The sequence below is a fragment of the Sparus aurata genome, chromosome 15 (assembly GCF_900880675.1).
Source record: "Sparus aurata chromosome 15, fSpaAur1.1, whole genome shotgun sequence".
NCBI lineage: Eukaryota > Metazoa > Chordata > Actinopteri > Spariformes > Sparidae > Sparus > Sparus aurata.
The window spans coordinates 7,310,042-7,334,439 of record NC_044201.1 but is presented as its reverse complement, the minus strand read 5'-3'; the positions used below and the strand labels follow the sequence as shown (position 1 = coordinate 7,334,439).

At 40.9% G+C, this 24,398-nt stretch overlaps 1 protein-coding gene across 5 annotated transcripts; it reads left to right on the top strand.

The window, feature by feature from the left end:
• Positions 1 to 83: 83 nt before the first annotated feature.
• On the top strand, positions 84 to 16,166 carry ccar1 (cell division cycle and apoptosis regulator 1). 5 transcript variants are annotated; one of them, XM_030441233.1, is made up of 27 exons: positions 84 to 157; positions 1,252 to 1,413; positions 1,593 to 1,795; positions 1,902 to 2,057; positions 2,283 to 2,315; positions 3,069 to 3,265; positions 3,476 to 3,602; positions 4,214 to 4,333; positions 5,783 to 5,848; positions 5,974 to 6,166; positions 6,337 to 6,481; positions 6,580 to 6,735; positions 6,886 to 7,111; positions 8,050 to 8,163; positions 8,467 to 8,633; positions 9,470 to 9,680; positions 10,898 to 10,981; positions 11,088 to 11,276; positions 11,519 to 11,710; positions 11,823 to 12,050; positions 12,139 to 12,268; positions 12,552 to 12,640; positions 12,734 to 12,874; positions 13,036 to 13,156; positions 13,322 to 13,504; positions 14,181 to 14,386; positions 15,090 to 16,166. In XM_030441233.1, exons 2-27 carry the CDS (start codon positions 1,302 to 1,304, stop codon positions 15,168 to 15,170), a joined length of 3,870 nt encoding a protein of 1,289 aa, XP_030297093.1. In that variant the 5' UTR covers positions 84 to 157; positions 1,252 to 1,301; the 3' UTR covers positions 15,171 to 16,166. The 5 variants fall into 5 exon arrangements, with proteins under 5 accessions (XP_030297093.1, XP_030297092.1, XP_030297095.1 ...); XM_030441232.1 differs by having other exon boundaries at positions 107 to 198; XM_030441234.1 differs by lacking the exon at positions 84 to 157 and adding an exon at positions 651 to 764.
• The last annotated feature ends 8,232 nt before the right edge of the window (positions 16,167 to 24,398 follow it).

Genomic DNA, 24,398 nt, shown 5'->3' with positions numbered 1-24,398 from the left:
TAGTGGCTCACAGGGACAGAACCCATTTATTTGAAAAGTAAACAAAGATTGATCACTTTATACACTTACTCTCTCCTGCAGCAGGGACAGGGCATATTTTTTTCCCAGCTCGCGCATGCGCACTTCATGTCTACATTGGCCGGCGCAGGGGACATCGGTAAGCGGTGTTGACAATGTTTTAATGAAAACCTGTACGACGTGAGTTACCGTAACCTTTTTGTGCAAAATTGAAGCATGAATTATTGACTGTATGCAGGAGAGTTGCTGCCATTAGTGAATGTGCGCGTTTGTACTTGTTAAACATTAGCTATTCAATGCGAACTGCCCAGAGCAAACGGACGTTATTCGGGCCTCGCTTTCGACAACAAATCCAGCACGAGGCTAATCTGGCAACAAAGCTAACGACGTTCAAATGCTAAGCTACGTTTAGCTGCTACCATATTAAAACACAGCATGGCTACTGCATCTGTTGACAGCAGCAATGCATGTTTTATGTTGTAAAGAAGGAGCTAAACAGGAAACGTTTTAATCAGGTCGACAAAGCCCGAATAACATGGAGCTTTCGCTAGCTGCTGTTAACAACAACTTTAACCACATTAGCTTGCTAAACAGCCGTCAAATATTAGCTAGCTCTCTGCCTGCGCTAGACGCTAGCATACTGTCAGTTAAAGTGGCTAACGTTAGCCACACTGCTGTCGATCTCTGCGAGGTTGCTGTGTCAGCATTTACTCATCTAAAGCTACAGAGAAATGCAGCAATCAAGGGTAACTTTTTTAAGTGCTTGCGTACGAATAAGTAATGTCTTCTCTCCCGTGTTAGGTTAATAGTGTTGAATTATTATAAGATAACCGTAGGATCCCAGCTAAAGCAAATGGTCGTTGTCGCCTATCCAGTTAGTGTAAACGGCATGCTAGCCAAGTGAAAGCGTCTTTAAATGCGTCTGTGTATTCTCTCAAATGTAAAATCTAAGGGAGCAAGTCAGTTATTATACTCATTCGCGACATAACATGTCTGTGTCTCCTTTGAACTGTTTCTCGCATCTATAATTTATTGTTTTAGTCCTCATTGTTAACGCTTTGCTACCAATCCACAGTGATTGGTTGTCTGTGAACTATTGGAGCTGCCTGCAATTCATAACATTTTAATTTTGCAGCGATATGTGCATGCTTTTCAGCTTTTCCAGGAAACATTGCTGTGTGTTGTCTTTAATAATCTTAAGGTATTTTATGATTGTTTTTATTTTGTTTTTAGTGACAAATATTGGCCTGGTTAGCAGAGACAGCCCTTAACCTGAGTGAGTCATGGCCCAATTCGGGGGACAGAAGAATCCGCCCTGGGCAACTCAATTTGCTGCCACAGCGGTGTCCCAGCCGGGCCACTCGGGACAGTCTATTGACCTTAACAGCCTGCATTGTAAGTATAGCAAACCAGACGCCCTTTCCTGTTTTATTCACTATACTAATGTAATGTTGTGCTCTTATTATATGGACTTTATCTTATTGACTATTTCCCCTGATATCTCATCATGATATCCTATGCTACATCAACATTTTCCATTGAGTATTTTTTTTTCCCCCCACACCTCTCTGAAGCTGGTGCTTCATATTCCCTCCCCACCGCACTTGGTGTGCAGCAGCCATCTCTTCTGGGAGCTTCGCCTTCTGTTTACTCTCAGCAGTCAGCCTTGGCTGCAGTCTCTCTCAGCAACCAGTCTGCTGCAAACTATCAGCTGTCTCAGCAAACTGCTGCCTTGCAGCAGCAAGCAGCAGCAGCTGCTGCTGCAGCGCTACAGCAGGTCAGTCACTGCAAGGTAGCACCAAGCACACTCAGCAGTCTTGCTACGATTTCACGTAACAGTGTCTGATCCACTATCTCTCTCGTGTTCTTCTTAATGCATTTAGTCCCAGATAAATACAGCCCTCCAGCAGTATCAGCAACAGCAGCAGCAGCAGCAACAACAACAACAACAACAACAGCAACAGCAGCAGCAGCAACAGCAACAGCAGCAACCTCCCCAACAACCGCCTCAACAGCAACTGTACAATGTACCTCATCAGGTGAAACATAGCCTCCCTTTGATTTATGTCACGTTTTGTTTTGGAGAGTCTCTGCTCATAATAACCCTGGAAAATAAATGGGTTTAGAGGCATGAATGACATTGCTTCATATATTGTCATGGCCTCATATAGATTGTGATCAGTCAGCAACTGTTGTTGGGAAAAAGAGCTGTCATGTCATACAGCAGTTAGTTTCATTTTTGGTATTTTCTGTTTTCTTCACAGCTTCCACAGCCACAACAAGCATTGCTTTCACAGGTAATGTGCGCGCACACACACACACACATATATACATATACATATCTATCTATCTATATCTATCTATATCTATCTATATCTATCTATATCTATATCTATATCTATATATATATATATATATATATATATATATATATATATATATATATATATCTTTGTAGTTTCAAAGTTGATAACCTGGGTTTGCCATTGGGATTGAAGGACACATTTGATTAATGATCACATGCCTATATCTTTCTCTCAGTATATATCCTTTCATAAACGCATATCATGCTCAGGGTCCCAGTGGGATGTTGGCATGTATTGCGCGAGATGCAGGGTACACCATATGTACACCATCTGTGCTGTAAAACACTTCTTCTCATATTTACCTTAGAGTAGCACTCTGTCCAAGGCTGAACAAAATATAGAATACTGCTTTACACAGCCAATTTCTGAGCACATACAGCATTGATAGAGTCTGTTGTGCAGGTCTGCCTTCACTGTATTGTTTTCTCCAACTCATTGCAAATATTGATATTTTTCTGAAAGTAGAAGAAGCAAATCCCAAGACATATATACCAACGTCAGTGTTACCTGTTTACGTTCTACCATTCAAAACCTAAATCCAGGCCAAATGTTTTTATAGCTTACCAGATTTAAAACAAAAAAATCCATCAAATGTCTCCCTTTGCATTCTTTTAGAGTTCGTGTGGCCATTGTTTTTACTGGTTCTATTAAGTAATGCAACTTTCTTTTTTTTCCAACCCTCAGCCCCCCGTCGCCTTGCCCACCAGCCTAAGCCTGTCTAACCCCCAGCAGACAGCCCAGATTACAGTGTCCTACCCAACACCACGTTCAAGTCACCAACAGCAGACGCAGCCACAGAAGCAGCGAGTTTTTACTGGTGTCGTCAACAAGCTACATGACACTTTTGGCTTTGTAGATGAAGATGTCTTCTTTCAGCTAAGGTGAAAGAGAGAGAATGGTGGTTGACACTGCCTTTTCTTATGCCATCTTAAGCCTTTCTCTGCCATTTCTCAGGCCATCATTTGGCACCCAAAACATACAGTTCTAAGTGATACATGCACCTGTTCTTAAACCTGAAACTGATGTGCCCTGACATTCAGACAAGTTCAAAGATGTGTGATTGTTTTGTTTTTTGTTTGTTTTCTTTTCAGTGCTGTGAAGGGGAAAACCCCTCAGGTGGGTGACAGGGTTCTAGTGGAAGCTGTGTACAACCCGAACATGCCCTTCAAGTGGAATGCCCAGCGCATCCAGACCTTGCCTCAGCTTGCAAACCAGTCGGTGAGAACACTGAGAGATTGCATTTAGACACCCGGAAAGGAGAGGAAAACATTTTTTGGCAAATTTCTGCTTGAATTTCATATTTACTTTTTGATTATTAGTATCACACAACCAACACTATTCATGGGTTTATAATTGCCCCGTCTGCTTCAGAAATGTGACAACACATACTTTGTTTGGCTTTACCTTCCATGAAGGATTTAATTCATTTATACTAACCATCTATTAATATTACGAGATAGCCTTTACACATTTGTAATTTAAACCTCAGTTCCCAAAAATAACCCCCAGCCTAGCCATTCCAAACATGGGATGCATTTTCTTAGATCTTGCTCTGTACTACTCTGTACCTGATCAGACAAAACATTGAAACACCTGCTGAATTGCTTCTGGGATAGAGGCTATAAGTTGACATTAATAACATCTGCTTGAATCTTTACATATCTGAAAGTGAGATCCACAGGTTCATTTTAAATCCTGGACAATTCACCTGGCCTAACTGAGGAGAGTCTTGATACATTGAAGTGTTTTGTTGCTTTTCCCTTCAGATTGAATCTTTACCTTGTACCTCCCTGTCTTTTATTGACTGTTGTGTTCTCAATCCCTCCTAGCATCAGCAGCAGCCTCAGCCTTTACCTCAAGCTTCCCCACAGCTCGGCAGCCTTTACAATGAGCCAGGGATGCAGCTGCGCTACTCAGACATTCACTCGACTGCGGACAACAGACAAAATGTAACCCCCTAGCCCTGAATCTTACAGTTATTGGTCCTTCTCCCTGCTCAGTTTCTTTCTTTGTTTCACGACCCTCTTGCTTAATGTATTCATGCTGAACACCAACTCTAAACTGCAGTTTTTGCTTGTTCTTTTAGTTTGCTGTCGTTGTCAAATGGATAGAACCACATTTATGTTGTGGTTTAACTATTTTCTTTATTTTAAGGAACATTGATTTGTCTTAAAGAGAGACAGTTTTTCATATTATTGCTTCATTATACATTTTTGAATGTGCTTTTTAAGGTAGATTATATCCTTTTTAACCAGGATATCTATTTTTGTTTTGAAAACAGACTAATGTTTCTTGAGCTGTTACTTTTGTTTCAGAGGTGTTTTGTACTTTCGTCTCCCTAATATTTAAATCGGTTAATCTTTCTACAGGGGACATTGCAGATGACAGGGACTTCAAGAAGCTTCTTAAAATTAGAATGCCTTTTCAGCACATTTTATTTAACGTCAGCAACCCGTTGCTGTGTAAAACAAGCATTTGTTCAACCACGTAGTATTGCTTGACAATGTATTAAGTCGGTCTCCAACTGTTAAATCAGTGCCTTAAGACCTCGAGACATATACAATTTTCACAGTGATATTTGTCAAGGAGTTAATATATCCGAATGTGGGGGCAATGTGGCCTTCTGATTTAAGTGACTCTTCTTTAACCAGAGGCCCAGATTTGAACTTGGCACCATCTTTTCCATTTAAAGTGAGCTAAGCATGATTTTGATTGTATGCTCACATAGTACATAAAATATCTTCAGGATATTCTGTTCAGTCATAAATGTTGTGACATGCAGCATGCGATTTATACAATACAGCTGGTCCATAGTTTCTTATGGTCCTGACTACAGGCTATACATCAGACAAGAAACTTAAAATAATTTTTAATAATTAATAATAATTTAAATATTGTGAAAATTACAGAACATAATTAAAAACACAATGGAAAAGAACATGGAAAACTTTTTAAGTGGTCAAATCTTTACCCTCAATTTTTTTCTAGAGATGGCTACACATTCTTCTCAATATCAGCTTCGGACTTTACATGGTAATCGTTAACCTGACATCGGTTCAATGTCTATTAAAATAGGAGCTAAAAAATAAGTCAATATAAAACATAATGTAGAAAATTCTTAAACAATTCCTAGCCATACGCATGATCAGTCTTTGAGAATGTACCTTAAACTCATCATTTGTTGGAAAGTGGTGCCTTTTTATTTTCTTCACTTCAGTTTTTTGATAATCTGATAAAAAGTTGATGTTTGCTTCAAACAGGTTATACCATGGATTATTACTTTTGTCAGATTCAGCTGAAGTTTGAGATAAAACTGTCATGTAGCAAAACTGTACTGAAGAAGACCAGCTTTCTAGGTTGGGATTTTGTTTCACACCAGATGTTCTTTCATCCTACAGACCTTTCATTCAAGCAGACACTCAGAGCTTTCCCCAGCTTCTTTCTTTCAAGCAGCCCCTGACCAGGTTTTTGTACAGTTCATCCTGTTATTTGTTGAGCAGTCATTGGAATTTTAACTGAAGATTGCTTCAGGTCTGCTTTTAACATATAATCACCCTTTGTTCTGTTTTTTTTATCCCCTCTTCTCCAGAACCAGCCCCAAGCTCCCAGCATGATGAAGGCAGGCCCCACCATCCTGCAGTCGCTACCTCCCCCAAACGCATTCAGTGTTCCCACCCAGGCTCCCCCACCATCCCTGCTGCAGGCCCAGCTGTCTGCTGCCTCTCTGGCACCTCTCCTCCAAAACCCTCCTCAACCGTTGCTCCCACAGCCTCCACCTAAAGGTAAAATACTTATCAAAGAAATTACATTCATGTATTATTGGATATAGGCCAGTGAAGATCACTATTTTTGCAGCTATTTTGGCACATCTGTCCCATGTCAAGGCATTCTATGTGGTATTTTTATTTGGTTTATTAAGCAGGGGCTTAACATCGTTTCCCTTGTCTCTTAGATGTGTTTTCTGGGGGTCTACTTCAGCCCCCAGTGAGAATGATGCCACAGCCGCAGCCTGTACGGCGAATTGAGCCCCCACCCCGTTTCCCCAGTCGCAATGATCGAGGCCCTGAGCTCATCCTCAGGTCTAAAGAGGAACGCAGGTAAGATGGCACTAGAAATTACCTGACTTTATCTCGTTTTTGACTCTAAATATGTAGTAATTACTCATCTTTGTGTTTTTTTTCCCTCAATTTCTCAGTCGAGACAGAGACCGTGAACGCAGACGATCAAGAGAACGTTCACCCGCACGTAAACGTTCCAGAGACCGCTCTCCCAGACGCGACCGTTCACCCCGACGTCCTCGCAGGGTGGTTCCTCGCTATACCGTCCAGTTTTCCAAGTTCAGCTTAGATGGGTGAGTACAGTCGTCTGAGTGTTGTACTGTATTCCAACTCTTAAGTGTTTGATAGTCAACTGTATGTAGTTTATACCAGTTTGTGTCTTGGACTTATTGTGGCCACCGAGCTAATGAACTACTGTTAACTTTCCTCTATGGGTACTCCAGCTCCAGCTGTGACATGATGGAGCTGAGAAGGCGCTATCAGAGCCTCTACATTCCAAGCGACTTCTTTGACGCTGTCTTCACTTGGGTGGATGCCTTCCCCATGACCAGACCGTTCCAGTTCAGTAACGCCTGTAATTTCCACATCTTGCACAAAGAGGTGGATCCGCTAGTCAAGAATACAGCTGTGCTTGACCCTCCTGATGCCAACCACACGTACAGTGCTAAGGTATGAGTGCCAATGTTAAATACATTGTACCAGTGTGTTGTCTGTCATCAAGATGCATTAAACAGCCAGAAAAGTCACCCAGTGCATTTATTAGTTAGGTTGTAAGAGCTACTACCAGAGCACTAATATTGTGCGTAACACTACAAATGACAAATTGTGTCTAACATTATCCTCAGATTTAGTTTCAAGTTGGTGCACAAGTTCAGATTTTACTCCTCAAATTGGATACAATAGACAGAAATAAAGTACTGGTTCAGAAAATAAGGTATAGGACTGCAGATCGGCACAGTCGATGTAAATATTACAGCACTCGGATTTGCACTCCTTCAACAGCTATAATGTAAGAAATATAACAGAAGAGTAACTGATGTCTCCGTTTACAGTGTAGCGAAGCAAGCTGAGATCTGATTTCATGCTTCACATGCTGTGAGGACACAATAGCAGGGAAAAGTAAATTGGTTAATTTGCTGAGAAGTTGAAGGTCTACAGCTTTTCACTTGCACTCTTAATGTAACAGCTCACTGAGACTGCCCCTCCTTTATTTCCAGTGATCACTTGCAAAGTTTGTCACGATTCATTGAAGGACAAAAGCTAAATAAGATTCTTGTCCTGTGTTGTAGATTTTATGTGCATGTTTGAACAGTTTAAAGCTTGTTGTGTGAGGCAGCTGCAGATTAAAACATTTATTTGCATTAGCACTATTAGTACTTTGTATAGCTCTGATGCAGTATACAGTACTTCAGAGCGAAGCTAAGAGTGTGAATGATAAACAGTGAGACTAGTTTGAATTAGATGCTGAATTTGAAGTATCTGAATCCACTGCATTGAATGAAACGATGGACAAAAAAAAATAGGGTTGGATTTCGTAAATATTTGACTTAACAATATTATATAGGATTATAGGTTTATTACGTAAATGCGCTCTCTTTATATATCAGGTGATGCTACTGGCTAACCCCAGTATAGAAGAGCTCTATCACAAGTCCTGTGCTCTGGCAGAGGACACCCAGGAAGTCAAAGACTCCTTCCAACATCCTGCTAGACTCATTAAGGTACATCACACTTTTGTATGCTTGTGTTATGTGCAGGAGCTAACAATGATGTTAACTAACCTATTCCATTGCTGAGTATTAACAATGTAGAAAATCCTAACTGATGTTGGCCTAACCCTGTTGTGTTTTCTCGTAGTTGTAAATGTACATGCTGCTGACCTTTTTGTCTTTCTCTGTTTCTCTACCCTTTTTTTTTTTGCTCTTTCCACACTCCATACCGCTCATCCATAATGTCATTCCCATTTCATCTAACCTATTGTACTCTGTGGCTCTCTTTTGTACCCGTCTGTCTTTCTTGTTTAGTTTTTGGTGGGCATGAGAGGTAAAGATGAGGCCATGGCCATTGGTGGTCACTGGTCTCCCTCTCTGGATGGAGCTGACCCAGAGAGGGATCCCTCAGTCCTTATAAAGACAGCCATACGCTGTTGCAAGGCACTCACAGGCATAGACCTTAGTCTCTGCACTCAGTGGTAAGAGCTGTTAATTCTCATTAATATTTATTTTTCTCATTGATTGTGTTTCTGTATAACTCTGTTGGTATCAAAATCTCAAATTGAGAAACTATAATATGCTGCATAATGTTACTAAATCTCATCCTGAACATGTTGGGTGATACTTTTTGTTTCTTTTTTATATTAATGATTATTGTGTTGTTAATTTGCTACCTATAATTTACTATTTTTATTTATTTTGTTTGTGCAATGTTCCTTTTGGCCTTTTGTGTGTTGTTGTCTTGGCTCTCTCTTTCTGTCACACACTCTATACATATATGCATATTTTGTTGTGATGAAAAACCAAACGCATGGACTGTGGCTGGAAGCAGTAGCCTGGACCAGAAGACACTTTCATTACTTTGTTTTTTTTAATTACTTTTCTGTTCTCTCTGTTAAATATCTTACATATTTAACTGGCTTTCACTGTCCTTTTTATTCTGTCTCTCTTCGCACAACCCTAATGTAGTGCGTTAAGTGTATCCTAGGTTAAATGCAGATCACTCATCCATAATTGGCTGAAGCTATAATGGGGATGGATTTGGGGGGTGTGATTTATTTTATGTGATTGTCTCGTCAACTTTCTCAAAATGGCTGCCGTAACCTGTGACAACAGTTGGAGAGCTGCAGACTGGGTCCATTTGTGTCTATGCTGTGTGTTGTATGGGAGATGGGTCACTGTAATGATGTGTACAATCATTCAGTGACCTCATGGGAGGGAGTAGCTGTAGAAGGCTCGCCCTAGCAAGGCTTGCCTTTTATACTGTGCCCTGACAGAATGTTTCTTTCCAATGCACCTTCTTCCTTTGCGACAGGTATCGTTTTGCAGAGATTCGCTATCATCGGCCGGAGGAGACACACAAGGGGCGGACAGTCCCTGCTCATGTGGAGACAGTGGTTTTGTTTCTTCCGGATGTTTGGCATTGTCTTCCTACCCGCTCAGAGTGGGAGGTGCTGTCACGGCGACTCCGGGAGCAGCTGGCTGAGAAGCTGTCGGCCGAGCGAAAGGAGGCGGATGGAGAACAGGCACTGAACCGCTAATCCCTCTCTTCTCATTTCCGCTTCTCACAGGAAGGCACAGGAATTACAAAAAAAACAAACCCCAGATACACATCAGACACAAAGCACACCTCACCATTCACGCAGACAGACACGAACACAGGCAGATTATTGCTCCCACCAAACCTCACCTAGGCTTCTTCTGTTTACTCCTCCACCTGTCCCCTTCTCCTCTGCTCCAACTCCTCCATTCCTCCATCAGCACATCCACCTTCCCTCACATCCAGCAGACACATACAGTGGAAGCAGTGAGACTAGGTTGTGTTGTGTAGGCCCTAATCGCAACTGATAAAACAGCTTCCAGCACCTCACATGCCCCATAATTGGGTGCTAATCCGGCTATAATCATTCCTGACAATCCTGGCATTTTATTGTACTTTATTCTATACAATGCTTGCTTAAGGTGTCTTGAATTTGGGTGCTTGAAAATTGGTGAAGCAACGGTTTCAAGTGGTTTTCACAAATTTGAGCCAGTGGTGATTTTGTTTTAAGCACTGGAATCTGCATTATTTGTTTACGCTGGAATCTGTGGAGTCAGTTGCGTGTAAATATATGTATTTGTTGTAGAAATGTGTGTTTTTATATGATTTTCACATCGATTTGATATTGTCTGACTTCAAAAAGAGAACCTCCCCCAAGTCCTGCTTCTTGTCTGTTCTTGTTGTTGGATTCTACATTTTCATTTGGACTATATGTAGGATTTGGTTTTTCCAGGGCAGTTGGTTGGACAGAAGGACAGATGGCTCCTATCTGAAGTAGGCGTATAAAACCCATAAATGGCAATACCCAATACTCCAGTCATAGTCCATGGTAGGGCCTCCCTATCCTCACTCCGTTTGGAGACCAGCTTCAGTTCACCTGATGTACCTACACTCCTTTTGGATACACCTCTCATTCATTTTTACCTTTTTTTGTGTTCCACAGATTGATTGATTGGCAGCTGGGGGGCATTTCTGTTGGTTTTTTTATAAGAGCTAGAGAGCTTCCCTGTGTACGCTTCAGTAGCAGTGGACTTAAACACAGTCGAGAGCTCACTAGGACGAGACAATGAAAGACAGATGTGACCTTGCTTCTTGCACGGATCAACTTTGAAGTTTACTCAGGACTTGAATGGTGTGCTGACTGTTTGCTATCCCACCTCTTTCTCTCTCTGCCTGTCTATATCTTAATGATTTCCTGTTAAGGAGGAAGAGGAGAAGGATGGTGATGAATCGAAGGATGTTAGTACTCCCACTCACTGGGCTAAACTTGACCCGAAATCAATGAAGGTAACGTCTAAGGAGGACTCCTCTGCACTGATAGAGATGAGAAAACAGACTGATTTCCCCTCTAACGTATTAAATGTGCATTTCTAAATTTTGTTTTCCCTTGTAGGTAAATGACCTGCGCAAAGAGCTCGATTGTCGCTCTCTAAGCTCAAAGGGGCTTAAGTCGCAGCTGATCGCTCGCCTCACCAAGCAGCTAAAGGTGGAGGAGCAGGTGGAGGAGTCCAAGGAGCCAGAGAAACCAGAGAGCAAAATTCCTGAGGAAGAGGAGCCATCGCGCACTGAAGAAGACAGAGAGGTACAAATATTTTTTTTATTTTACATGGATAACATTTGACTTTATAAAAGAATTTAATAGTCAGTTTGTTTATTATGGCAAGATTAATGTGGATGTCTCCTTATACTGTGCAAATAAGCTATGCACTTTTTATTGGTGGTTTTGTCAGTCTATGCAATACAAAAAAAAACTCTTTCAGAAATTAGGTTTATCACACATTTTGTCTGAAATGCTCTTTTAACTAATGTTTTCTCCTCTGTTAGGAGGAGGAGAGGAAGAGACAGGAGGAGCTTGAGCGTCAGCGGAGAGAAAGGCGGTACATCCTCCCTGATGAACCTACCATCATCGTACACCCCAACTGGGCAGCCAAGAATGGCAAATTTGACTGCAGTGTCATGTCTCTAAGTGTGCTACTTGACTACAGACTGGAGGACAACAAGGAGCACTCCTTTGAGGTTAGAGCTGGTGGTCAGAGCATTTGTTGTATGCTGTGATGCAGAGTAGATGAATGCAGCCTACAAAGCAAGAGTATGATAACAAACTGATTTTGTTTGTCTCACAAACCAGGTTTCCCTATTTGCTGAGCTGTTTAATGAAATGCTACAGAGAGACTTTGGCTACCGCATATATAAAGCGCTTGCTGCTATTCCTGCCAAAGACGAGAAAAAGGAAAAGGAGAAGAAAGCCAAAAAGGAGAAGGAGGCTGAAAAGCGTGAAACAAAGAAGGAAAAAGAAGAAGAGAATGAAGAGCCAGCAGTAAAGAAGACCAAAGAAGATGAGGAGGAGAAGAGGAAGGCAAGCCTGTCAAACTAATCTAATCTTTTTATTTACTCGACAAATTATGTGTGTTTTCACGAGTTTTATGACTTGTGGTTTTAACCAGAGTGATGAAAAGGTTGTGAAGAAGGAGCCCTCTCGAGATGAAGAGGAGAACGAAGACGATGGCAGCACAGCCAATGCTGAGGAATATGACCCCATGGAGGCTGAAGATGCAGAAGATGACGATGATGATGGTACAATGCACTTTTTTTTAAATGCACAACCTAAGAGATTATTGTTAAAGTTCCCACAATACGATTCGGTCAATGATGAGAAATCATGCACCACGCTGAGCCTGTGATGGATAACACTTCCACTATTTCTGAGACCTTAAGATCGGAAAACATTGCTTTGAATTTTTGGAGATAACATATTTTTTGTGTGTTCCCGCTGATTAAACACACAAATAATGAAAAAAAAAATGTACTTAAACCTTGATTCAAGTTCTATCTTAACATTTCTACTAATATTTCTTAGACAAGGACGACGACGACTCCAATGACAGAGACAGGAAAGACCGCAAGGATGACCGCAAGTCTTCAAAAGAGAGGTCATCTAAAGATAAGGTTGGTTGATTATTGTAGTAGGCATACATTTAAGACATTGATTTTGTGAAAATGTGGCTGTTGGTATAAATGTGGTTGTTGCTGTTACCACAGGAGAAGAAGCAGATGGTCACATACAACAAGGAGCTGCTGATGGCATTTGTCTACTTTGACCAGAGCCACTGTGGCTATTTGCTGGAGAGAGACTTGGAGGAGATCTTGTACACACTAGGACTGCACCTTTCTCGTGCTCAGGTGAACATACTCAAACGAACCTAATCATGTCCATGGTTTGTTTCTCGATTCTTATTCACTTACCCACTCACTTACTGCCTGTCTGCCTGCTGATGTTGCTGTTTTCTTTTTTTTTGAGGAAGGTTACATACAAATAATCAATCTAAATGTTCTGTTTTCAGATTAAGAAGCTGTTGAACAAACCGGTGGTCAGAGAGTCTTGTCACTACCGTAAACTGACCGACAGGGGAAAGGATGAACCAATTCCTTCCTTTAACGAATCCCAAATAGAAAATCTAATAGGTGAGCTGACATAGGTTTTTAAGATTGGAACAGTTCCCTTCAATTTTTAATTGTCAATTAAGCACCATTTTTAAAGCTACGATGACAGCTATTATATGTCAGACAGCTGCTGTGTCTGAAATTCTTCATTACATTTTATGAAATTCTTCACTTGTTTTCTCTCAGGTAACCGAGGACTACTTCCTGTTCTAAAAACTCGTTCTCAGTCAGAGCCCAGTGAGTCTGGTAATCTGATCGTGTATAATGGAGCCATGGTCGACATCGCCAGCATGATGCAGAAACTGGAGAAGAGTGAGAAGGCAAGAGAGGAGATAGAACAGAAGCTAATGGTGCAGGATTCTAAAATGGGTATGAGTTGAATTTCATTATACTGTATATGTTACCTTTGGAAATGATATCACGGTCTCGTGAGTTGCAGGCTACACTCTGTGTCAGTAGTCCATCTGGACAATGATCTGGCTCAATTTGAGCTTTGCTACAAAGAAGTCCTGTCTCACTTTGTTCAGCATTCATCCTCTTGTGATTTATGTTGAAGTGTGGACTGGAACATTGCTAACTGCCTCATAAAAAGTATTAAATAGTATTCAGCAATACTGCTTGTCATTGCAAGTAGTTAAGAAAGTAGTTCCACCAGGTCAGAAAAAAACATGATAAAATATGAGAAATACAATGATGTCTTTCCTTATTATTAACAATGCTAAACTGTAGAAGAAAAGCTCAGTTAAATGGTTGTATCACAGCTGTACTGGGGATGTATTGTACTGTTGCTATGTTTAATTTTGTACCACTTGTTAGAAGTTGTCATTCATGACACCTACTGGTAAAATTAAGTACTACCTCTCCAAGTGTTTGGACTGATAATAACAAAGCAGTGTACATAATTTTCACATCCGCCTAACACAGGTTAATAGTGAAGTTTGAGTATTAGAATTTTGTAATTTTGCCTGAATATTCCTCCTGATGGTCATAATGCTTCATCGTTGATCTTCCTTCAGTCTAGTAACTTTGTCATGTCTCATTCTAGAGGAAGATGCAAAGGTGAAGTTGCAGTTGGAGCAAGCCAACAAGGCCTTGTCGAGGGAGCTGGAGGATGTAAAGGGCAATCTGAGCCAAACTGAGCAGACTCTGAAGACTGTGGAGGAGCAGAAGACGATCTACCACGACCAGATCGTCAAAACGTCAAACACTTTGATGGCCAGCTTCAAAGGGCTGATGGCAGTAATAAAAAAGGTGAGCCATATGGAAAAAGCATCAAACTAATATTCATCCATTTCTTTTTCTTTTTTACTTTCAGCAGCATTGATGAGCATTAGGGAAATATGGAGAGTTGTTCAAAAGCCTGAGTGCTGTTTTTAAATCTGTAATATCTTGGTAAAGAAAACACGAAAAACAACAACCCTGGATATGATGTCAATGCATAGACCATAACATTGACATTTCAGAAGTGAAGCATCTGTTCTTCAGCAGCCACATTAATGATACTGTTTAGAGTTGTTTTGCCAAACTTCTTGCATGTGTCCGAAACATAAATACACATTTGCAGCTCATTTAGATTAAATAACAAACAACAAAATATCGTGGGTCATTTGCAGTGGAATTTCTCCTTGACAAATTATAAACATGGCAGATTCACATGGGATTAAGATCACAGCTGACCTTTAAAATGATTACAAATGACTTTAAGTCCTGAGGTAGCACTAGGATTGCTGTACAAAATAGGGCTTGTTTTATATCACATAGCACCAGTGATGTCACCACTCACATTGTTTTCTTAATTTGACACAAGCTCGGACGAAAATGTATTCGAAAAGGTGCGATTCACAAGAGTGAAACAGGCTTCGGTATCAAAAGCGACGAGGCTGCTTATTCTGACATGAGAGCAATACATGAAATCAGTGTCTATACTCACTGCTTTTTTTTCTTTATCTTTCAGGATGAAGAAGTCGACGAGTCTGGTGACGAAGCTGCTGGCGATCACATTCGGACATCTCAAACAAACGGCGCTGATGAATGAGTGATGCATTTAAAATCGATGAAGCTAATCTGTAACACTGAGTATCTTAAAATCTGTAAATATTCACTAACAAGTATGATTTGGCTGTGTTTCATTTGGACCTATTGTCTCCCAGGCATGTATAAACTACTTAATTAGTTCCCTTGTGTTAATTAGAATTCAGTTTTGTGTACAATACATTTGTTCCTGAAGAGTTACATTTCTTACCTAGAATAATTTTAACTATGACAAAGCTTTGACATGCTTATTTTCATAGGTCTAAATTATGATCAGTTGCTAACGTTTTCTTTCTTTTTGTCATTGCTCTAGTTTTGTTATGGCCAATGACATGCTACATTGTAGATCTAAATGCCAGTATGTACGAGTTGTACTTTTCCGTTTGAGATTTTTGTTTTTCTAATGAGCAATAATGATGCTATTTATGTGCAAGAGAATTCGTTAAAAAACAACTATATTTAAAAGAAACTAATTTTAGAAGGAAACAGGTGGGAAGGGGCTCCATGTGGTTCAGACAGAATTTCTTTGTAAATTGTTCTAATCTGCTGTTTAACCACAACTGTGTTCAATAAACACATTCAGTTTGTAGTACTTTTTGTTTTGCTGATTTAACAGGTTTTCTTTTGTTGTTTTAAACACATGGCTATGCATGGTTCCTGCCTCTCTTGGACCTTTTCGCTGCCGGCACCTCCCGACTGTACCTGCCGACTGCTGCGCTGCCAGTTAAAGATTTTCATGTTTGACTGTGGCGAGCGTCTGTCTTGTTTTCTGAAAGTACACATGAACCAAAAGATAAGCTCAATGATTGTGTGTTCTCCTTGAATGAATTGAAGAAACTTGAAATCCATCTCTAAACTGTGTGCGTTGGTGTGGGTTGTTGTAGAACTGAGGCACAATTACATTGGAATGTGCTCGAAAGCAGGCAGGTTTATTTTTCTATTGAAAATGTACACTATGGATGTCTTGTGCAAGAGTAAAGTGGTTCATTTTAACACTAAAGTGTGTGTACCCTTTATTTTCCTACCTGTATTTCCTACCATTGCTTTTCCTGCTATGCTAAACATGCACTGTGAACATGGACTATTACAAAATAGTATTCCACATTATGGATCACATCCTATATATTTCTTTAATGGGTTTATAGTTTTCGGAGAGGTTGCATCCCACAATTAAAGCTAGGTAGACCGACTTTCTAGTATTTGTCTAGTTCTTGCCTTATGTCAGAGGTCCAAACACTGGATCGGTCCACTCATTGGTGTGGGCGGATTAGAAACACCTGGACCCGGGCTAAGACCATTCTATAACGGCTACTGCCACGTCCGCCATTTTGTCAGGTCTCTTAAGCAGTATGAGACGATATCTCTATTTACTCCCTAACCTCACTTGTTTTAACATCACTTGGCGGTAAGTATTTCCTTTTAACACAGCTGTTTTGTGATTTAGCTTGTAGAATTTAAGTTTTTCTATTTCTTATCCACTGCTAACCAAGCTAGCCAAAAACATTAGCTGTCTGGAGCCAATGCTAATGCTGCATTCTAAGTAGCTTGCTCTGAAACCACTGTTGGAGAACTGGTGCGTTTGACTGCGCTTGTTTACTAAATCAGTTACTGTTTTGTACATCATATTAGTAGTTAATATTTGTATTATTTGTATTATTTTGTACTGGTGATACCTTGTTTCATCCACATGTGAAGCACAGTGCCTGCTGGAAAAACCAGCATAGACCAGCACCAACACACATGATGGTCTTGCTGGTCTATGCGGTTTTTTTTCCAGCAGGGTGGAGCTAACTAATCTGAGAGTTATTAAAATACTTTCTGGGGAATATTAAAATGAGATTATTGGGTGCGATCAGAGACCAGATACAGTTCTGACAAGTAGCCTAACATTAACCATGTGGCATATTATCACACTGAGTTTGTCTGAGGAACAGGGAGGGCCCTGCCTCACAGCCTCTTGTAGATCATGTACCTTTTGAAGCTTTTGTTTCCTGAGGTGACTCTTTTATGTCTTGGAGCCGCTAGACTTCTCTGACCTCCTGTCGATGTAACTCTAGGTTTGTTTCCTCTCCCGCCACTCCCTCACTAGCAGACACACTTCTATCTCACGCTCTTTGCAGTTGAACGTTGTCGTGCTATTATAAGACTGTCACTTTTTTTTGGTCCATAGATATCCGACGTTGTTGGCCTACTGTCCAGATCTCAGGTCTAATCTGTTATAACTCACTGTTCATGAAACATCTGTGTGTTTTGTCATGGAGACCATTTATATACTTTTTTCTTTTTTTGAGAGAGCTTTTATTCTGCATTTTTATGTGAACCCTCTGGTCTGTTTTTCAGTGCTGATGAAAAAAAAGCGCTGTGCTGTGGAACTGGCTGCTAAATGCGTTCCCACCTAGACCGAGACCTAGTTCACACTGGCAAAAAAAAAAAAAAAAACCTTTACCAAGCAGGAAGCATCCCTGTCTCTTTCCAGCGGCTGGTCTATGTCACTTCCCAGAGAACAATGACTATCTGTCACATAGTACTTTGGATATGTGGCTGCTTTTGTCCTGGTGTCGCGCTCTGAATGCTTGACAAACAAACCTCATTTGTCCCCTGAGGAACCACGTGCACACTCCTCGCCCCTCAAACCCCTGCAGCAGCGGTGCGTGTGAGTAAAGGTTTGTGATTGCATGTGCATGCATATGCGTATGCATGCACATGCAAGGTGTGAAATTAGACCCTGCCGCAGAGAGCAGGGCAGGTAACCCCACTCCCAGACTGCAACAGAAGGCTTTTGTGACCACTTCCCCGCCCCTCCTCTTTACCCCCCCCACCCTCCAGTGCTGGTATCAAAGAGCTGCTGCACTCGCAGGCCGGCCTGCTGACAATCAGGGCGTTTTAATGCAGGGTCAGAGTCTCCAGGGTGGGGGCAGACAGGGTTAGTAAAAAGGGAGTTTGGTTTGGTAACTGATCACGTTGCCATTTTCACCCCCTCCACTGATCCTCGCTTTTCATGTAAATCAGAGCTCTGAAGTCTCTGGGTGTGGTGAGGGAGCATGTGCCGATGCAGTATGACGTTACACTGGTCTTATTGTCAGTCTAACTAATTCTTACTTTCACATGTGCTTGTAAATCTGCATAAATGTCCAACTTTACACTTAATGTTTCTTCACATTCAATTTAAAATTTTATCTTGTGACGATGCTGTGTTCATGGACCAGTCGGGTTCGGCGCAGAAACCGCTTTCCACGCTTCCACAGTTTTGGAAAAGATTATGTTTGGGTTTAAAATACCTGATTCTGTCGGCACAAACATGGCTGGAAAATGTCCCGCTGCCTAGTAAAAATATCCAGCGGTTTTGTGTTCCCAAATGTTGAAACGAAGTCTCGAGCGGTGGTCTCTCACTCAGCTGCTCGCGTGTTAACCAACCCTGATATGAAATCTAATTGCGGAAATGTTTTGAAACACAGAAATTTGACAAATCTGTGGTTTGCAGTAAAGCACAATGCCACCATTTTATTCAGGCAACTGGGCTGATTCTCCCTCGTCGGCACTTTAACAAAGCACTCATTTCCATTAACACCCTCTTTCCTGTGTGCATGTCAAAAGTTCAGAGTCGTAGTTATCATGACAAAAGCGGCTCCCCCTGCCTCACACACAGCCTATGGAGTCCTGACGGGTCAGCTTTTCAAACCCTGTCAGGAGTCATTGTTTCTGGACAATCCTGCCTATGATGGTGACATGATAAGACACAAATGCAGGTCTCAGCCCAAATGTAGCCAAACAAAATGACGCATTATAAATCTTAAATTATAGCCAAATCTTCACCTCAAAATCCAAATAAATCCAACCAAACTCCAACAGTGTCCTTTATCTTCACAGGGGCAGCGCACTCAGTCTGTGCTGAACTTTCTTTCACCTTAGAAAACTGTACAAGATTTATTCTTTGCTCATTATTGTCGGACTTTATTGTTCAGCGTAGAATTGAATTTCCCGGGCGATGAATTGCGATAGAGATAAGTCACCCAGACGACAAATGACCCAGCTTCCCTCGCACATCCTCCGGGTTCAAAATAAACGTTTTCTCACTGCGTGCACTTCTCAGAGTTTTGCTAGAAATCTCTCTGACCACCGAAGTCAAACAAACAAGTCAACCGCCCTCTTACGTGTTGTTTGATATTTCAGGTAATTGATACATGAGAGGCTCCATTGAGCAGCTCTGCATGGGCCCCTGCCAGAGTAGAGGGGCCCCTGTTCAGCTGGAGCTGCAGGAACCTGGCTTCCTCGGGAGCGGCACAGCAAAGTGGTGCAGTTGTTGAGGAAACGATCCCCCTCTCAAAGGCCTTTCCCTGGGAATACTGGGTTACAGTGTGAGAAAGTTCCACGGTTGTTTTTGACAGCGCGTCTCAGGGGCGTCTCCCGCCTCACCTGTGTGCCAAGTGGACCGCCGTCACAAGGACCACCAGAATGTGGACAGTCCGCTGCTGTAGTATCCACCTCAAGTGTGAGTATGAATGATATGACACTTAACGCGGCTGCAAAATCAGGTGGCTCTTTAATGCAACTGTACACCAATTCACGTCAACTTGAATCAAGTTTCAAATTTCACCGGAGAACAATAGTCGCACAAAGAGCAGCATTCATCCAGGCTTAGTATCTACACTTTAGGGGAAAAGCAGATATTCCCTAATTGCCACTGCATGCTGCCCTGAAGGAAAGTATGTCAGTCAATAAGATAATCATACAGTGGGAACCCAGGATTGCCAGCACCGGCTTGCGATTTGGAAAAACAAACATTCCCATTTTAAAGTTGCATGGTTGGCTTTGAAACGGTGCATGCAAACCTGGGTCAAAACATTTACAGAGCAACAATGCGTGTGAGCGTGTGTGTGTGGTAAACACAGGAAACATTTCAGGCCAGCTGGTACAATAACTACCAGTCAGTGGAGAGGCTGCAGGTGTTCAGGGTCAGCGGGCCCAGAACTCAAAACCCTTTAAATATCTTTAACAAATGTGAAACATCTGAATGCACGCCTCATTTGTATTTCTGTTTTCCTTCTTCTCCTTAGAAGATTCCTCCTCACATTAATTTACCTCTTGACAAATATATTCGGCAATATGTTAAAGGTGCTGTTTGTAATTTCCAGCCAGCTGCATCAAACAATTAGAGGGCAGTATTTCCCTGTTCGTCAATGTTTAGTCCAGACCCTTTTTACCATTTATCTTATATATTTCATTTGTTTCTATGCAAATTCATCATAGCAATGTGTTAAAATTGTAAAAACTGAAATAATTACTACTATGGGTGTATTATGTACCCATATAATCGACAATTGCTCAGTTGCATTGTTTTGCTACACAAAAGGTTGGAATGTTTCATTTCAGTTATCATCAACCCAGTAACCTTTCATGTTTAGCCATTTATTACAAAGTTCAATGGATGACCACTTTTTTTTGAGGAAGGATTGGTGTTGGTGTCTGGGCATAAAAAATGAACATAGAACACAAAAATTATAATAACAAGAAAATTATTTAAAAAATATAGGGAAATGCTATAACAAATACTATAGCTAGTAGTATGTTTTAGAATCACAAAGCTGTACAGTTTTGTTCAAACCTCTTCATCATGGGATGTGCAAAAGTTCACAGTATAGAGTACATGATGGCCAAAGATGTGAGCTGATTATAGAGACAGACGTCCTCTGAGGGGCTTGCTGATGAGACCAGCTGCAGGGGAGAACAAAGGGCATTGTGGTCATTTGTCACTGGGGGTGGCTCGACTGGATCTCTGCTCTTAAAAAGACAAAGGTGTGGCAGGACAATTAGTTTAGTTCAGATACATTGATTTTATCAGAACATGTTAGGACTGTTTATTATACAGTGTGAACAGTAATGCGATCAGGCTCAGATATATACAGTGTGTTTAATGTTTTCTGTAAAGCCCTCTAATATGATTAGTAGGATGTTTAATTTTGATAATAAAGACAGGATTCATTCATTCATTAATTCACTCTGCTGTCTTTTTTTGTGATTGTTGCGGGCAAAAATCCTTGATTATGCGGCACATTTTCTTAAAAAATGCGATGGAATATGCGGGATATTTATGCAATTTTATGCAATGAAAAAAATTGCGGTAACTTACAAAAACTGCGGTTTAATGAAAAAGAGAAAAAAAAAGTGATTCCCCCAACACCCTGTTCTCACTAGGCTACTACCCTATGATAAGCAGCCTACTACATCACAGAAAGTGCTGGGAATATTTAAGTTCTCAGCTTGTTTTATTTCAGACCTTAATAAACATATGGCTCAAACTTACAAAATAATTGATGAGTCAAACAAGTTCTGTAGCTTAACAAAAGGAATATGCTACAACTTCTGTAAATATGAATAAATGAAATATAAAAAAATAAAATGTGTGCTTCCTGTTTTACAGAGGTAGCTATACAAAACAGACATCCTCTGTTAAAATAAGTACTTCCAATGCACAAAGTGCGATCTCTTACTGTAACGTAAATGTACATACTGTTGAGACTGATTTGCAGGCTTCATCATGGCTTCATCGCGGGGTTTGCAGCTTTTGATGACGTTCGCGTCGCGTAATTACGTCGCTTTATCACGTTCCCATGGCAACAGGGGAAAATGGCTGCTCTTGTGTGAAGTCAACGCAACATTTTTCAACTTTCTGCTGAGATTTATGTGACTTTTTTGCAACGAAAATGCGTGGATTATGAAATCATGCAAGCCCCGCATATTTTGCGCGGAAATCTGCAATTTATGCGGCGAAAGTGTGGCATATTTGAAAAAATGCGGCCCCCGCATAAATATGTGGACTTTGGCTGATTATGCATTGAATTATGCGATCGCATAATCACGTTTTTCTGGAGGGACTGTCTTTTTCAGGAGGAAAGTATGTGACAGTGGTGTACAAAACTAGTGATTTGATATTGTCTAACAGAGGAAACGTGGATCGCTCCAAGAACATCAGCCACATGGTTTTCACAGGGCACAAGGCTGACAAAGTACAGCTAACTGAGATCTTCACTGTCACTCGGTCCAATGTTTGATACAGCAGGATCTTCCAGCTCTGCAGGCCTGGTCGTTTCTTCATGAGGGTGGAAGACAGAGCTGCTCCTTGTTCTCTCCTGGAGCAACAAGTTCATGACTTACTAAGTGTACACAGAATCTAACAGTGTCATTGCGACAGTGAGACACGTGTAATAAACCTTGTACTGTCCTCAAAAATGTATAATGAGGTAACGTAATGGTCTCATGAGCGTAATGCCAAGTCGTTACAATATAATGAATTGAATGACAATGTTCTGTCTACTACTGGATCTATACAATGGCAATTTACAGCCGATCAGTTAACCTTATAGCTCAGTAAGCCCAGGTTTAGCAACACCACAGTACCTAGAAAACGTTCTTACTGGTCTGAAGAGAGTTAATTCCTTTCGTAGCTGTTTTCAGTGTTAGAAAGCCTCGACAGCCTGTAACTGGCTGCTTTTTATTTTATTCTTTATTTTCAACAAACCAACAAAATGGTCCTTGGATCCCATGTGTCCACCATTCTCAGATTCTGAAAATAATGAATCATCAGGAATTCAACATATCTGGAGAGCAGTTTGATGATGATGATTTATATCACCGTTAGTGTTTTCATCCTCCCAAGAACATCTTGTGAGTCAAATTGAATCAAGACCCCAAGGGAGACATGTTCCTTCATTGTGAACATGAACACTGTAATTTCTTACAGTCGATCCCATTTACAAAACAAACATTGCAAAATCATACCAAGTCTATTTGTCTCATTTCCACTCAACATGTCTCCTTACACTTAACAGGCTGTAAGACACAACAACCTAGAAAGTAGCATTTCAGTAAGATATAAACAAGAAAGAGAAACTTTGCCTTCCTGCTGTAAATACCTACTGGCACACCTGATGTGTAGTCCTCAAGTTGTAACAAATGTGCTTTGGGCCTAAAGCCACACACAAGATGGTAAAAGTTTTAAAGTATTGAGAGAGGAACAAACATATTGTTGGTTTTCATGTTTTCATGGGAATGTAAATCTTTCTGCTAGATCCTGTGTCTTAACTTGGCTTTTCCTTCCACGTCAGGTCAGTTGAGTTTGCCTAGTTGCTAAAGTTAATGTGCTGTAGATTCATAAAGGACTAAACTAATAATTAAAAGAGATCATTTTGTTTTCAGAAGTTATATAGCAGCCAGAGAAATCAACTCTAAAATAAAAACCTAACAAACTGCTCACCGGTCTTTCTTCATATATTGATGTGTTTCATTCTGACTTGTTTGCACAGGAGACAAATTAGTTTCAAATTAGAGTCAACAGCAAGCCAAACCTGCACCTCCTCGGATTTTGGTCCCCACCAACTCCTGAGGGAAATAGCTGGCACTTGGCAAATACTGAACATGTCCATTGTATTGCAGGCAAGATGACAGTTACTGTCTTCCACTGACCTCTTGTCTGCCTCCTGCATCCTCCAGCTCTCCTTCCTGAACTTCTTCCTCTCTCAAAGCTCTAAAACAGACCAGGAAGTCGCCATGAGGCATTTCCTGCATGCTTTACATCACCTTGAAGAAGGGGTCATTGGGAACATTGGAAGCATGCTCTCTTCCTGACAGCAGTGTACCGTGTGCGCTCTTGGCTGTACGTATATCTCTCTGTCCTTTAGTAGGAGCATATGTTACTTCATGTATCCTCCTATGGTTTAACAACAGCAGTATTTTTCTTTTCCCTGCTGGCGGTGCGCTCCACTAATGAAGCTCATATGCTGCACACGTCTTTGATGTCACATTACCACGGCAGCTGTCAGGCTCTGCTGCTTCAGTTCAAAGCTCCGGTCATTTAGATCCTGGTTTAATATAGTTATGACCTCCTAGATGTTCATTTGGTGACAGGTGATACATCACAGACCAGAATAAGCCTTGATGTTAGTGAAGTATGCCAATCAGTTAATGGCATATGATTTAAGACGCGTTTAGAGAAGAAAGCCAAAAACCTGGTGCACAAAAGACGAGTGCATTCAAATGTTTGGGACAAAATATCCTTGTACAAGATAAATTGTTTTTCATTAGCTACAAGGAAAAATCCAAATATATATTTCTAATGCATAATATGCCTTATAAAATGTATTCCCAAAGGAGAAATTGTGCAGCTGATTTGTTTTGAATCAGAGAATATTGCCATATGATGAGTGTATTTTTGGAAAGAAAATACCAGGGAGTTTAT

Bases quoted from the DNA above. Each gene is read 5' to 3' on its own strand.
- ccar1 (XM_030441233.1), top strand. From the start codon at position 1,302: ATGGCCCAATTCGGGGGACAGAAGAATCCGCCCTGGGCAACTCAATTT. The intron at 12,269-12,551 runs GTACAATGCACT...AATATTTCTTAG, and splicing joins AGAAGATGACGATGATGATG to ACAAGGACGACGACGACTCC. The intron at 12,875-13,035 runs GTGAACATACTC...TTCTGTTTTCAG, and splicing joins TGCACCTTTCTCGTGCTCAG to ATTAAGAAGCTGTTGAACAA.